The sequence below is a fragment of the Rhinatrema bivittatum genome, unplaced genomic scaffold, assembly GCF_901001135.1.
Source record: "Rhinatrema bivittatum unplaced genomic scaffold, aRhiBiv1.1, whole genome shotgun sequence".
In the NCBI taxonomy this organism is placed as follows: Eukaryota; Metazoa; Chordata; class Amphibia; order Gymnophiona; family Rhinatrematidae; genus Rhinatrema; species Rhinatrema bivittatum.
Genome location: NW_021820477.1, coordinates 243,414 through 258,810, shown reverse-complemented (window position 1 = coordinate 258,810; position 15,397 = coordinate 243,414). Strand labels below are relative to the sequence as shown.

Below are 15,397 nucleotides of genomic sequence, written 5' to 3'. Positions count from 1 at the left end.
CGTAATTCATCCCAGTCTCAGCTTCATCTCTACCTCTCGCATTTTTACTCTTTTGGACATATTTGTGAAAGAAAGAGCTGGAGCTCCCAGCTACACCTCACAGGGTTTTGGGAAGTAATTTGGGGGAGGCTGTATTATGGTGGATGGTTGAGTTTAGTAGTTATACTGATAAAAGTGAATTTTAAAAGCACGCCGTGCGCATTAACGGGCGGATTTTAAATGCCCTACTCGCGTAAATCCGCCCAGATTTACGTGAGCAGGGCCCTCACGCACCGGCGCGCCTATTTTGCATAGGCCGCTGGCGCACGCAGAGCCCCGGGACGCGCGTAAGTTCCGGGGTTTTTTTAAGGGGGGCGTGGCCAAATGACGTGGCGTTTCGGGGGCGTGGTGCCGGCCCGGGGGCGTGGTCGAGGCCTCCGGACCAGCCCCTGGGTCGGATGACGGCGCGCCAGCAGTCCGCTGGCGCGCGTAGATTTACGTCTGCTTCTAGGAGGTGTAAATCGAAGGACAAAGGTAAGGGGGGGGGGGGGTTTAGATAGGGCCGGGGGGGTGGGTTAGGTAGGGGAAGGGAGGGGAAGGTGAAGGGAGGGCGAAAGAAAGTTCCCTCCAAGGCCGCTCCGATTTCGGAGCGGCCTCGGAGGGAACGGAGGCAGGCTGCGCGGCTCGGCGCGTGCAGGCTGCCCAAAATCGGCAGCCTTGCGCGCACCGATCCAGGATTTTATAAGCTACGCGCGGCTATGCGCGTAGCTTATAAAATCCAGCGTACTTTTGTTTGCGCCTGCTGCGCGAACAAAAGTACTCGATCGCGCTTTTTTAAAACATCTACCCCTAATTAGGGGATGCGTGAATAAAATGCCTCAAGCACACCAGTGGATTTTAAAAGCTGGAAATGCATGCCCCAAGCAACTTTTCCCAACACCAAAAAAGAGCGAGCTCCCAGCCCAATGAAGGTCCCTAAGAGAGGAGGCAGGACCCTGTTAGGCTCGCCACCCCAGGTGCTGGGTGAAGGGGGTGAGCGGGGGCTCACTCACAGTCCAGCCCAGCCCTCCTCTCACCTCTCCATGAGGCCAGTGATCTCCCTGTCATATACTTTTTCTCCTTCCACTCCACTCTTCTGTTTCCTACCTCTCTCATCCCTTTTATGTTTCCTTCCTCCTCTCGCATATCCCTCTAGCTCTCACGTAGCTCTTCTTCCCAGGTCTCTCCCTCTCTCCTCCTCCCTAGTCTGCCTTCCTAGATCAGAAAGCCTTTATAAGTGAACGAGCTTTACATCTTCTCTTGGGTGAGCTCTTGTCAGCATCTCTTCACGTTCAGCTATTGTGTTTCTCCTTTCCTCTATGAATGAATACAGTCTTCCTGTGGATCACACTCAGTAGCACATTGTAATTTTTTCTTTGTTTCCAGATCTTAACTATTCTCTTAGTAAACTTGGCTAGAGCACAAGCAATAATTGCAGCTCCTTCATATGTTAATTTCTTGGAAGGGACTCGGGGAAACGTGTAAGATGTGAGGGGAAATCGTGGGCTTCGACATACCACTCAGGAATTTAGTGCTGCAGTGATGGGGGGAATTTAATTCCACTGTGCACCCCTTATAAATGTCACAGCCCATGCCCTGCAGTGGCCTCCAGTCCTGGTTTATGATGCATCTGAATGAGTCACCATGGGTTTTTCTGTCGGTTTGTGAATGTTTTGCTGGCCATGATATTATTATGTGTGTTTTATCTCTGTAATCCGCTCGCAGCAGTCTGACAGGCTGAAGCAATAAAATGTGCATTAAAAATGTGCATTGAAATTCAGTTATGCATGCGCAGCCACCTCTCCCGAGCGCCCGACGCGGTATACTAATGATATGTAAATCGACGCAGCAGTAAAAAAAAAAAAAAGCACGTACATGGAGAAATGTTTGCAAGTGTGGAGGGAAGTTGCACGTACAAGTTTATTGTATGAAGAGTAAATGCGCCTAAACTCCACGCGGTTTTCTTGCATGGGACATAAATACTTCAAAAATCCACATTTATTATCCACATTTCTGGATGATAGTGGGACAGTTATGCACCTAAATGGCACATTTGCATATTCAGCCACTTATCCGGCTATAATTTAGCTGGATAAAAAAGGGACGTTCTGGGGAGGGGTGGAGTTACCTGCCTGACTTAGCCAAATATTGCAATTACCTGCCTGACTTAGCCAAATATCGCAATTACCTGGCTGAGTTAGCCGGATGAGTTTAGAGCTGCTGGAGAGCAAGTCTAACGTTATCCAACCTTGTGTGGCCAGATAAGGTCACACAATCACCTGTACTGAAAAGAATATATCTCCGGGTAAGTTACATTGTGGTTGTGTAAAAAAAGCGCACACATGCACAGGCACACAGAGCAGGCCTACAGGCCCAATCCTGCCCTCTGCCTCCTTCCCACCCGAGTTTCAAAGGCCCCGCAGGCCGAACTTGCTGTCCCCAAACCAAAATGGCCCATTTTAATGTTTACAAAGAATTATTTTGGCCGGGAGCTATGGTTAACTGGATAAGTTAAATCCCACCGAACATCCAGGACAAGTTATCCGGCTAACTTTACTTTCATAACTTTAAACATAACCAGATACTTGTTTGAAAATTGCCGGTTATGTACAAAGCTATTTGGCTGTGATTAGCCAGATAATTTCACACTTAACTAGAGATATTCAAAAGAACATAACCGGCTAAGTAACGTTCCCTTGTTGGATAACTTGTCCACTGAACATCGACCTCTGGATTTTTCCAGCAGAAGCCGTCGCTGCCTGCATGGTCTCCGGCTCACAGCTCCTCTCTCATTTGTCTATCTTCCTTGCTCTCATCGCCTGTGGTTCTTCTATCCTGCTCTCTTTCTCCTCTAACGCTTCTTATCGTGCCTCGGAAACACAAGAGATAAGTGAGCAGAGACAAGAAACACAGATCTGCCACCGTGCCAGCTGTGATGATTGTGAGAAAGCTTTACCCCACACCTCTGAGCAGGAGTTCAAGTCCAGCGTTGGGGCCGTGGGCATCGGGATGCACCTCCCTGCATGGGAGAGAAATGGCTGAAGGCCTCATTTGCAGTGCATTCACATGGGCGGGCGCTATGCTTTTGCGCACGGTTATAAATGCAGGTTTTCTGCCTGTAAAAATCCTTGCTGTTAGCTTTACACACAAAAAATGGGCTCTGAAGAGGAGATAAACTGAGCAGAACCCACAGCGCACGTTCTGTTCGTACAAGCGCTGAGTACAAAGCTTTTTAAAATAAACGAAAGTGTGGCAAGCAGATCCCAGGAGTGGAAGGGAATCTGTGGCTCTCTCGCTGAAGGGTCCCTGAAAGTTACAGGGGGTTTTCCCCACGGGCATAGGGCATAAGTGCTTGTTGAGTCCCTTTGACGGATGGTGTGGTGTTGCTTTTCAGGAGACGTGGAACCGGAGGTTTGGAAAGGCCTGAGGCCTCCAGGGGAGCTTTCTCCTCTGATACCATGGAGCGAGGAAATCTCGCCTCTGGCCCTGCCAGCGCAGCACCGGAGGTTTGGAAAGGCCTGAGGCCTGTGGGGGAGCTTTGTCCTCTGATACAGGGGAACGAGGAAATCTCTCATCGGGCCCTGCCAGCGCAGCACCGGAGGTTTGGAAAGGCCTGAGGCCTGTAGGGGAGCCTTCTCCTCTGATACCAGGGAGCGAGGAAATCTCGCCTCTGGCCCTGCCAGCGCAGCACCGGAGGTTTGGAAAGGCCTGAGGCCTGTGGGGAGCTTTGTCCTCTGATACAGGGGAACGAGGAAATCTCTCATCGGGCCCTGCCAGCGCAGCACCGGAGGTTTAGAAAGGCCTGAGGCCTGTAGGGGAGCCTTCTCCTCTGATACCAGGGAACGAGGAAATCTCGCATCGGGCCCTGCCAGCGCAGCACCGGAGATTTGGAAAGGCCTGAGGCCTCCAGGGGAGCTTTCTCCTCTGATACCAGGGAGCGAGGAAATCTCGCATCGGGCCCTGCCAGCGCAGCACTGGAGGTTTGGAAAGGCCTGAGGCCTGTAGGGGAGCTTTCTCCTCTGATACCAGGGAGCGAGGAAATCTCGCCTCTGGCCCTGCCAGCGCAGCACCGGAGGTTTGGAAAGGCCTGAGGCCGCCAGGGGAGCTTTCTCCTCTGATACCAGGGAGCGAGGAAATCTCGCATCGGGCCCTGCCAGCGCAGCACCGGAGATTTGGAAAGGCCTGAGGCCTGTAGGGGAGCTTTCTCCTCTGATACCAGGGAGCGAGGAAATCTCGCCTCTGGCCCTGCCAGCGCAGCACTGGAGGTTTGGAAAGGCCTGAGGCCGCCAGGGGAGCTTTCTCCTCTGATACCAGGGAGCGAGGAAATCTCGCATCGGGCCCTGCCAGCGCAGCACCGGAGGTTTGGAAAGGCCTGAGGCCTGTAGGGGAGCTTTCTCCTCTGATACCAGGGAGCGAGGAAATCTCGCCTCTGGCCCTGCCAGCGCAGCACCGGAGGTTTGGAAAGGCCTGAGGCCGCCAGGGGAGCTTTCTCCTCTGATACCAGGGAGCGAGGAAATCTCGCATCGGGCCCTGCCAGCGCAGCACCGGAGATTTGGAAAGGCCTGAGGCCGGCAGGGGAGCTTTCTCCTCTGATACCAGGGAGCGAGGAAATCTCGCATCGGGCCCCGCCAGCGCAGCACCGGAGGTTTGGAAAGGCCTGAGGCCTGTAGGGGAGCTTTCTCCTCTGATACCAGGGAGCGAGGAAATCTCGCATCGGGCCCTGCCAGCGCAGCACCGGAGGTTTGGAAAGGCCTGAGGCCTGTAGGGGAGCTTTGTCCTCTGATACAGGGGAACGAGGAAATCTCGCATCGGGCCCTGCCAGCGCAGCACCGGAGGTTTGGAAAGGCCTGAGGCCTGTAGGGGAGCTTTGTCCTCTGATACAGGGGAACGAGGAAATCTCGCATCGGGCCCTGCCAGCGCAGCAGATGATTCGCTTTTCTGCGGGGGTTGTTTCTTTCTTTTTAAATAAACATTTGATGAAATAAAAAATGCTTAAGCTCAAACCCAACGTGGATTCAGGTTTGGAGTAAGGCAGGGGGAGAGGAGGGGAAACTAGAAAGTTTAAACCAGAGAAAGTGGTTTTCCTTTAAAGGGAAGTAGGCTAGAAGGCATAAAATGGAAACAGACGCCTAAGAGCCTTGAACTTTTGCTATCATTTTAGATCTGAAATAAGCCTTTAATTTGCATGCCAAAGGCGGTTATATTAAGTGCATTAAATATCAGCTGGTTGGCAGCGTGAAAATCATCTCATTGTTAGCAAGAAAGGAAGAGCCGCTTTTCACTGATAACTCACGCACAACAAATATACCCCTGAACCTCTTTAAGATCTGCACCCTGGTTACCTCTGCTTGATGAATAAATCAGCCTGCAGGCCTGCTTTGAGTCAGCAGAAATCCCTCGTGTCTTGAGTTGAGCACGAAGGGTGAAAAAAGGTCCCAAGATGTACGGAAACCAGGGATAGAAGCTGGCTGGCCGGCTGGGGAGGGCCAGGGAGAGCCTTCCCCGGGCGACGCAGTCCAGCGCGCGGTCGAAGAAGGAACCAGCTGGTTGAACGGAAGGTCTGCGAATGTATGAGCCTCGCAGCTTGCCCTGGGGCAGGAGGCATCCGGCCCAGAGAGACATTAATGGTAACGTGCCCGCTGCCACCCTCTCCTCATTACGCCCAGGCTCTCAGGCAGAAGAGTGAAAGAGCAAGGGAAGTGCTTCAGATCCCACAAAGCTTCTCCTGTGAGAAACTCCAGATGAAACTTTTCACATCAAATATCAAGCTCGGTGCGAGGCTCTTATTATTATTCCCTGCGTTCCCTTCCACGCTCTGAGCTGCCACGACCTGAAGACACTAACTCCCTCGCTCATACTGAGTGGTCTTCATCGTCATGGCCTTCCCTTAAGCTTTGTGAAGAAGATGCAGAGAGTGCAAAATTTGATTATGTAACTCTGCACTACAAGGTCTCCCCTGGCTACCAGCCACATGCTGGATAGATTTTAAGATTTTATGCCTGGCTTTTAAAGCTTTTTACCTCTCCAGCTCACTTGTGCTTTCTCTCCCATGGGAGGTCAGGCGGGAAGGAACCCGGGTGGACTGTTTTTCTTACCTGGCGGCTGAGGCAGCACAGACAACGCTAGTTAGGACCCCAGATTTTAAAGCCTTCACCCACAATTAAAGATCAACTTACGCAGGAGAATAAAATCAGCAGCCCGGCTCCGAGTGACTCTCCCAGCAAGGACCCCAGGACTGAGGGCTGCAGCGGCCGGACAGATAGCCGAGGTGCCCGCTGCTCATTGAGATGGACGCACAAGGCCTTGCTGTCCTTGCAAACCGTCTGCCAGGATCAGCTCACGTCCTCCTTGGGCTGAGGGTACCTCTGCTGATTTCAGGTGTCGCTCAAAGTCCCTGGCCCACGAATTATTCTTTGCGCCTTTTCACGTTCTCCGTCACGATTGTGTTTACGTTTTGGTGCGACCTGACTAGCACGGCTGCTGCGCTCTAAGTATTTTAAGTAAGTAAATGAATGCATAACTTTATGAACCTTACGCACTGGGCTCTCTCAGCTCTTGCTGTACAGCCTGGAAGTCACTTCACTCTTCCTAGTAAGAAGGGAGGAGAGCTCACCAAAGGGACCTGCAGGCGCCACGTCCCTTTCCATCCTGGCCCAAGCACGGGCACACGGCTCGTAGCCAGCTCTCTGTGCAAGGTCACTGGGGGGGGCCTGGTTCTCCTTTCCCCCCCCCCTGGGAGATCAGGCTCACATCAGAAGGGAAGAGCACCGCACTCTCATGGCGTATTCCACCTTAGCACAGCAGCAGTTGCCATGGCACAGCCCATTAGAAGTCTGAGCTTGGAATTATTTTTCTCACAGTGTTTTAAGAAGCTCACAGAGCAATCCAGAGACATGAGAAAGGGGATAGGGGATAAGGGATAGAGGGCACTCCATCCCCACTATTTCTCTTTCAGAATACTTGCTAGGAATGGAAAGGGAATGCCAGCCACATCTAAGCTGGAAATAAGGCGGCTACTACATCCAAAAAGAGTGAACAGGAAAAAGATATTCAAGGAAGCTCAGAGAGGGAGTTTTAATACATGACACCTCTACTTTTCATCCATTGGAAGGAAATTGCACTGCGGCTATTCTGATGTGTGTGTGTGTGCAGCTTGCATTGCCTCTGCCTGTGCTGTACCTGTTCTGTGATGGATGTGGGAGAGACAGGAGTGAATCTGTCTGTGTGTTTGTGCAGCTTGCATTGCCTCTGCCTGTGCTGTACCTGTTCTGTGATGGGAGAGGGGCAGGAGTGGATCTCTGTGTGTGTTTGTGCAGCTTGCATTGCCTCTGCCTGTGCTGTACCTGTTCTGTGAGCTTGATGGACCCTTGGTCTGACCCAGCATGGCAATTTCTTATGTTCTTATGTTCTTATGTGATGGGAGAGGGGCAGGACTGGATCTCTGTGTGTGTTTGTGCAGCTTGCATTGCCTTTGCCTGTGCTGTACCTGTTCTGTGATGGGAGAGGGGCAGGAGTGGATCTGTGTGTGTGTGTTTGTGCAGCTTGCATTGCCTTTGCCTGTGCTGTACCTGTTCTGTGATGGGAAAGGGGCAGGAGTGGATCTTGGTGTGTGTTTGTGCAGCTTGCATTGCCTCTGCCTGTGCTATACCTGTTCTGTGATGGGGGTGGGGCAGGAGTGGATCTGTGTGTGTGTGTGTGTGTGTGTGTATGTATGTGTGTATTTGTGCAGCTTGCATTGCCTCTGCCTGTGCTGTACCTGTTCTGTGATGGGAGAGGGGCAGGAGTGGATCTCTGTGTGTGTTTGTGCAGCTTGCATTGCCTCTGCCTGTGCTGTACCTGTTCTGTGATGGGAGAGGGGCAGGACTGGATCTCTGTGTGTGTTTGTGCAGCTTGCATTGCCTCTGCCTGTGCTGTACCTGTTCTGTGATGGGAGAGGGGCAGGAGTGGATCTCTGTGTGTGTTTGTGCAGCTTGCATTGCCTCTGCCTGTGCTGTACCTGTTCTGTGATGGGAGAGGGGCAGGACTGGATCTCTGTGTGTGTTTGTGCAGCTTGCATTGCCTTTGTCTGTGCTGTACCTGTTCTGTGATGGGAGAGGGGCAGGAGTGGATCTGTGTGTGTGTTTGTGCAGCTTGCATTGCCTTTGCCTGTGCTGTACCTGTTCTGTGATGGGAGAGGGGCAGGAGTGGATCTCTGTGTGTGTTTGTGCAGCTTGCATTGCCTCTGCCTGTGCTGTACCTGTTCTGTGATGGGAGAGGGGCAGGAGTGGATCTCTGTGTGTGTTTGTGCAGCTTGCATTGCCTCTGCCTGTGCTGTACCTGTTCTGTGATGGGAGAGGGGCAGGAGTGGATCTCTGTGTGTGTTTGTGCAGCTTGCATTGCCTCTGCCTGTGCTGTACCTGTTCTGTGATGGGAGAGGGGCAGGAGTGGATCTCTGTGTGTGTTTGTGCAGCTTCCATTGCCTCTGCCTGTGCTGTACCTGTTCTGTGATGGGAGAGGGGCAGGACTGGATCTCTGTGTGTGTTTGTGCAGCTTGCATTGCCTCTGCCTGTGCTGTACCTGTTCTGTGATGGATGTGGGAGGGGCAGGACTGGATCTCTGTGTGTGTTTGTGCAGCTTGCATTGCCTCTGCCTGTGCTGTACCTGTTCTGTGAAGGGGGTGGGGCAGGAGTGGATCTGTGTGTGTGTGTGTGTGTGTGTGTGTGTGTGTGTGTGTGTGTGTATATATGTATGTGTGTATTTGTGCAGCTTGCATTGCCTCTGCCAGTGCTGTACCTGTTCTGTGATGGATGGGGGAGGAGCAGGAGAGGTGAGCTGTGTGTGCATTTGTAGCATGCACTGCTGCCACTGTGTTGTACCACACTGGGACAGGTAGAAACTTGCACCTTTGCTGCTCATGATGGACCTGTCCTGTGCATTAATGTTTAGTTTCCAGTGTTGCCACTCCAGCCCCTTTCAGAATCTCTGTGCCTTACTCACACTGGCCCTGAAGTGGTTTTCTCTGCAAGGCACTCTTGCAAGTCAATGCTGCTTCTGGCCCAGCCCGGCCCGGCATGGCCTATAGTCTCACACATCTCTTTCATCTGGACAGCACAAATGGAAGATCCACTTGCATGAGAAAGATCCGTTTGAGGCATCCTAGAGCCAAACCCACCAGCACACAATGGATTCAGTTATGAGTTCCTACAAAGTACTGACCTGCATCCCAAAGCCCCTCCAGATGCCTCTTGCTTGTCCACTCGCCACCTGTAGCAAACCCCAGCCCACCCAAAGAGCCCCAGATATTTCAGAAGGTGAAGGCCCCCAGGTGCCGAGGCAGTGGTCATTCCTCTTACTCCTATTTCCCGGCAGGATGGAGAATACAAGACCAAGTGCGGAGGCCACTCACACTACATCAATTGCCCATCCAGGACCCCCAGCTCTGAGCTGCAGGCAGGGCACATTCAGCTTTACCTGGCAGCCCCTCCCCCCTGCCCTCACTCAGCTCCCCGCGACCACTCCCTCCCCCCTGCCCTCACTCAGCTCGCCGCGACCACTCCCTCCCCCCTGCTCTCACTCAGCTGCCCGCGACCACTCCCTTCCCCTGCTCTCACTCAACTCGCCGCGACCACTCCCTCCCCCCTGCTCTCACTCAGCTCTCCGCGACCACTCCCTCCCCTCTCTCCCACTCAGCTCCCCGCGACCACTCCCTCCCTCCTCAACCACTCAGCTCGCCGCGACCACTCCCTCCCCCTCTCCTACTCAGCTCGCCGCGACCACTCCCTCCCCCCCTGCTCTCACTCAGCTCCCCGCGACCTCTCCCTCTCCCCTGTCTCATTGAGCTCGCCCCGACCACTCCCTTCCTCCTCTCCCACTCAGCTCGCCGCGACCACTCCCTCCCCCCCTCTCTCAGCTCGCCGCGACCACTCCCTCCCCCCCCCTCTCTCTCTCAGCTCGCCCCGACCACTCCCTTCCTCCTCTCCCACTCAGCTCGCCGCGACCACTCCCTCCCCCCCCCTCTCTCTCTCAGCTCGCCGCGACCTCTCCCTCCCCCCCCCTCTCTCTCTCAGCTCGCCGCGACCACTCCCTCCCTCCTCCCCCTCTCTCTCTCAGCTCGCCGCGACCACTCCCTCCCCCCCCTCTCTCTCTCAGCTCGCGCGACCACTCCCTCCCCCCCCCCTCTCTCTCTCAGCTCGCCGCGACCACTCCCTCCCCCCCCTCTCTCTCTCAGCTCGCCCCGACCACTCCCTTCCTCCTCTCCCACTCAGCTCGCCGCGACCACTCCCTCCCCCCCCCCCTCTCTCTCTCAGCTCGCCGCGACCACTCCCTCCCCCCCCCTCTCTCTCTCAGCTCGCCCTGACCACTCCCTTCCTCCTCTCCCACTCAGCTCGCCGCGACCACTCCCTCCCCCCCCTCTCTCTCTCAGCTCGCCGCGACCTCTCCCTCCCCCCCCCCCTCTCTCTCTCAGCTCGCCGCGACCACTCCCTCCCCCCCCCCTCTCTCTCTCAGCTCGCCGCGACCACTCCCTCCCCCTCCTCCTCCCCCTCTCCGTTGCCTGCTGTCGGGGCAGCTCTGTTTTGGGATCGCTACAGCCGGAGAGACTGCAATTTCGAGAGTTTGGGGAAAAGCTAAACTTACCTGATTTCCCTTAAATGGATGTGAAAATCTCCGAGAGGGGAAACGTCAGCGCTGCGCCCGCACCACCCCCACCTCTCCCCTGGCAGAGGCAGCAGAGAGCAGGCAGCACAGGGCAGGCAGCGAAGCGGGCTCAGCCGACACCTGCGGGTAGGTACCGCGCATCTCCAGTGCTTTATCCTTTCATTATCGTCCTGCACCCCTCCAAATGCTAACGTGTGTGTGTGTGAGAGAGAGAGAGAGTGTGAGTGAATGAGTGTGTGAGAGAGAGTGTGAGTGAATGAGTGCGTGTGTCTGAGAGAGAGAGTCTGGTTTTCTCTAAGATAAGTGAACTTTTGCTGTTCAACACTGGGCACAAGACCTGGGCGTCTGAGCCTTCTGCTCCAATCTTTACCGCGCAGATTATTATTGGGGAAGAGGAATTAAGCGTCCCATCCGGTGCTACCCGACCCTCAGTCCATACTGAGAACTCGGACTGGGCACCTGGAACAGATTACTAAGCAGGGAGGGGTTAGGCTTAGTAACTCGGGGGGAGGGATCGTGGCTCCTAGATGCAAAGTTTCTTGCTTTGAGTGTTTTCCCTTGGGTTGCATAAAGCAGCTCCAGTCAGAGGTGGGACGTAGCTCTGCCGCCAGGAGCAATCTTTAAAGGTAAAATAAGGTGTCTAGAGCAAAGGGGCATCAAGGAGTCTGCTCCAGCCCCAGCCCAAGACCTACCTAGCCCCTTTCACCCCAGGCCCCACCTCCTCCGCACCTCTCACTCTGCCTGCAGAGTCCCTGGCACAGAGAGCATCACTAGTGCTTTTGTATAACTAAATCACTGTCTTTTCAGGGCATCAGGGTTTAAAATAGATTTCGTTTCTCAGCAGCCACTCTAGCAGGATAGACTTCCACATTGGCATGCAGACGGGCAAAGCTTTCCTGTTCGGTTGTAAACTCTGCAGACATGGAAACCGTTTCTGGAGCAAATTCCCCAAGTGCCCCTGGTGCAACCATGAGAGACAGCTCTGACTTTTCTAACAGCTCGGGGTTCAACGTTACTTTTCATGAGCCTCTGCCGGAGTTCTACGTTATCCTGCCCATTATTTATTCAATCATCTGTGCAGTGGGGCTGACTGGCAACACGGCCGTTATCTATGTCATCCTGAAAGCTCCCAAGATGAAGACTGTCACCAACATGTTTATTCTCCACCTGGCCATTGCTGATGATCTCTCCACACTGGTGTTACCCATCAACATTGCAGAGCATCTACTGCATTATTGGCCCTTTGGTAAAGTGCTCTGCAAGATCATCTTGTCCATAGACCATTACAACATCTTCTCCAGCATCTACTTCCTGACAGTGATGAGCATAGACAGATACTTGGTGGTCCTGGCCACAGTCAGGTCCAAGAGGACCCCCCATCGCACTTACCGAGCGGCCAAAATCATCAGCTTCTTGGTTTGGTTCTTGGTCACCCTTATTGTCTTACCCTTCACCATCTTTGCCGACGTCTACACGGACAACCTTAAGATTAAGAGCTGTGGCCTGAACTTTCCAAAACCGGAGAGGCTGTGGTTCAAGGCAAGTCGGATCTACACCCTGTTGCTGGGTTTTGTCATTCCTGTGTCCACCATTTGTATCCTCTATACCGCCATGTTGTACAAACTGAGGAACATGAGACTCAACTCTAACGCCAAGGCCCTAGACAAAGCCAAGAAGAAGGTCACGGTGATGGTTTTCATTGTCTTGGCAGTCTGCCTCTTCTGCTGGACCCCATTCCATCTAGCCACCATTGTTGCCTTGACCACTGACTTACAGCAGACCACGTTCGTCATTGGCATCTCCTACTTCATAACCAGCTTAAGCTATGCCAACTCCTGCTTGAATCCTTTCCTGTATGCCTTTCTGGATGACAGCTTTTGGAAAAGCTTCAGAAAAATGTTGGAATGCAGAACTGCATAATGAGAAAGCCCTGAACACAGTGGGCTCTCTACACCATCTGGCAACACTGGACAGTAATCTGAAGACTCGTCTACAAAGTAAAAACTGAGGAATTATTATTCACTTTTCTGAGGGACTTAACAGAATTGTTTCAAGCTATGCAGAGTAGAAAAGGATGATATGAAAGCTCTACCCTCATTTCCAACATACAATCCTTCACAGCCCTTTTACTGAGGGCTCTATCAATACTCTGCAGTCTAAAGGGACACCCCACTATTATCAGCAGGCACACACAGCTCTGCCCTGCAGCCCCTCCTGCTATTCCAGTACTGAGACCCTCACACACAGCTCTGCCCTGCACCTCCTGCTATTCCAGTACTGAGACCCTCACACACAGCTCTGCCCTGCAGCACCTCCTGCTATTCCAGTACTGAGACCCTAACGCACACAGCTCTGCCCTGCAGCACCTCCTGCTATTCCAGTACTGAGACCCTCACACACAGCTCTGCCCTGCAGCACCCCCTGCTATTCCAGTCCTGAGACCCTCACACACAGCTCTGCCCTGCAGCACCTCCTGCTATTCCAGTACTGAGACCCCCACACACAGCTCTGCCCTGCAGCACCTCCTGCTATTCCAGTACTGAGACCCTCACACACAGCTCTGCCCTGCAGCACCTCCTGCTATTCCAGTACTGAGACCCTCACACACAGCTCTGCCCTGCAGCGCCTCCTGCTATTCCAGTACTGAGACCCTCACACACAGCTCTGCCCTGCAGCGCCTCCTGCTATTCCAGTACTGAGACCCTCACACACAGCTCTGCCCTGCAGCGCCTCCTGCTATTCCAGTACTGAGACCCTCACACACAGCTCTGCCCTGCAGCACCTCCTGCTATTCCAGTACTGAGACCCTCACACACAGCTCTGCCCTGCAGCCCCTCCTGCTATTCCAGTACTGAGACCCTCACGCACACAGCTCTGCCCTGCAGCACCTCCTGCTATTCCAGTACTGAGACCCTCACACACAGCTCTGCCTTGCAGCACCCCCTGCTATTCCAGTCCTGAGACCCTCACACACAGCTCTGCCCTGCAGCCCCTCCTGCTATTCCAGTACTGAGACCCTCACACACAGCTCTGCCCTGCAGCTCCTCCTGCTATTCCAGTACTGAGACCCTCACACACAGCTCTGCCCTGCAGCGCCTCCTGCTATTCCAGTACTGAGACCCTCACACACAGCTCTGCCCTGCAGCACCTCCTGCTATTCCAGTACTGAGACCCTCACACACAGCTCTGCCCTGCAGCACCTCCTGCTATTCCAGTACTGAGACCCTCACACACAGCTCTGCCCTGCAGCGCCTCCTGCTATTCCAGTACTGAGACCCTCACACACAGCTCTGCCCTGCACCTCCTGCTATTCCAGAACTGAGACCCTCACACACAGCTCTGCCCTGCTGTACCCTTTGTTTTTCCAGAAGCTCTCCTGATCAGAAGATAACATGGTATATGATATATATGTTGGTTTTCATTCAGTAAGCGATTACTTGGATACAATAGTTTATTTTCTTTTGAGACCTAAGTTTAGAAATTTAAAATGTGATTGGAGATAATATAGCATTTTTTTGTCTCTTCTAATTGCAAAGGCTTCTGGTCAACTCTAACCTCAGAGATCATAAAACACCAATATTAAGCAATGTACATTGGTTGCTGATATTTGACTGTAACCAATTTAAATTGCTTACACTGGCATTTAAGGTCACAAATGGACTTCCTCCTGAATATTTGAACGTTGAGATCTTCACAGGACCATCTATCTATGGTCTGTCCCTTCAGTAAAGTAAGAGAGGCTTTCAAGCACATGGGTAAGGAAACTTAGGTTGCAAATCCTCAGGGGAGTGGGAAATACCTACAGAACCTGAATGCAATCTGCTTTGAAACGTGGAAAAGCAGAACATTGCAGCTCCACAGCTGTGCAATTCGTTGCCTTTAGAAATTAAGACAGGCTTAGATCTTGAGCAGTTTAGGCCTGATACAAATCCTGGTTATTCAGGAAGGCTTTTCATATTGTTGGTTAACTGGTCTGGCGATTTGTGGTGGCTTTAGTTTCTCTGCTTTTTATCTGTTTCTTGTATGTTTTTCTTATTTGCTCTGCATTAGTTTGGGCTTATTTGGGAAAGTGACATACACATGAAATTTCTGCCCATGTCATGGACTTACTGTCACTGTGTGATAAAACCTGCCTTTTAGAGAAAGAATCCTCTATTTTTTCCCATTAGTAAATCCACTGCATAGTGTGCTGTACGAGAAAGGCCCATGGGAAAAGCTGCTTTGGTCTGGTCATGTTCGTATATGCTGCTTCCATCTGAAATATCGAAGCCCCCTACCCCTGGCCAGTCTGAATCTGGTATATGGAGGGGAAGCAGAGCCGCAGTGCCACTTTCTTGTGCAAATCATGCCAGGGGGCAGTGGAAGTGAAATTAAATGTGCATTATGGAAAAAGCAAGGTAGGTGCACGTTGTGTCTGGTACTTCCATTGCTAACTCACGGGTGCCCACGTCCCAGCGCTGCGCACTGCAGAGGTAGCCACGGTGTTCCTGGCACACGTTACCCTGCCTGCGCAGACGGAGCAGGCTAGAGAGCTTGCTTTTCCTCCTTACAGCGTTTGGTCCCCTTCCCTGGGATTCAGAGCACAGCATCGTGCACTGTGGCACTGGAGAGATTCAGACCCGTAGGAACACCTGGCATTGGGTACACGGCAGAGGTGATGCACTCGGTCCTGGGGAGGAAGGAGCAATAGCTGCGGGTACTGGGAGGGTCCCTGAGGGCCAGAAAGAGCTATGCCAAAGCCCCT

The 15,397-nt window shown here is 53.0% G+C and overlaps 1 protein-coding gene across 1 annotated transcript; it reads left to right on the top strand.

The window, feature by feature from the left end:
* Window positions 1–11,574: 11,574 nt before the first annotated feature.
* LOC115081661 (neuropeptides B/W receptor type 2-like) lies at window positions 11,575–12,573 on the top strand. The gene has a single exon (XM_029586084.1). It carries the CDS (start codon window positions 11,575–11,577, stop codon window positions 12,571–12,573), a length of 999 nt encoding a protein of 332 aa, XP_029441944.1.
* The last annotated feature ends 2,824 nt before the right edge of the window (window positions 12,574–15,397 follow it).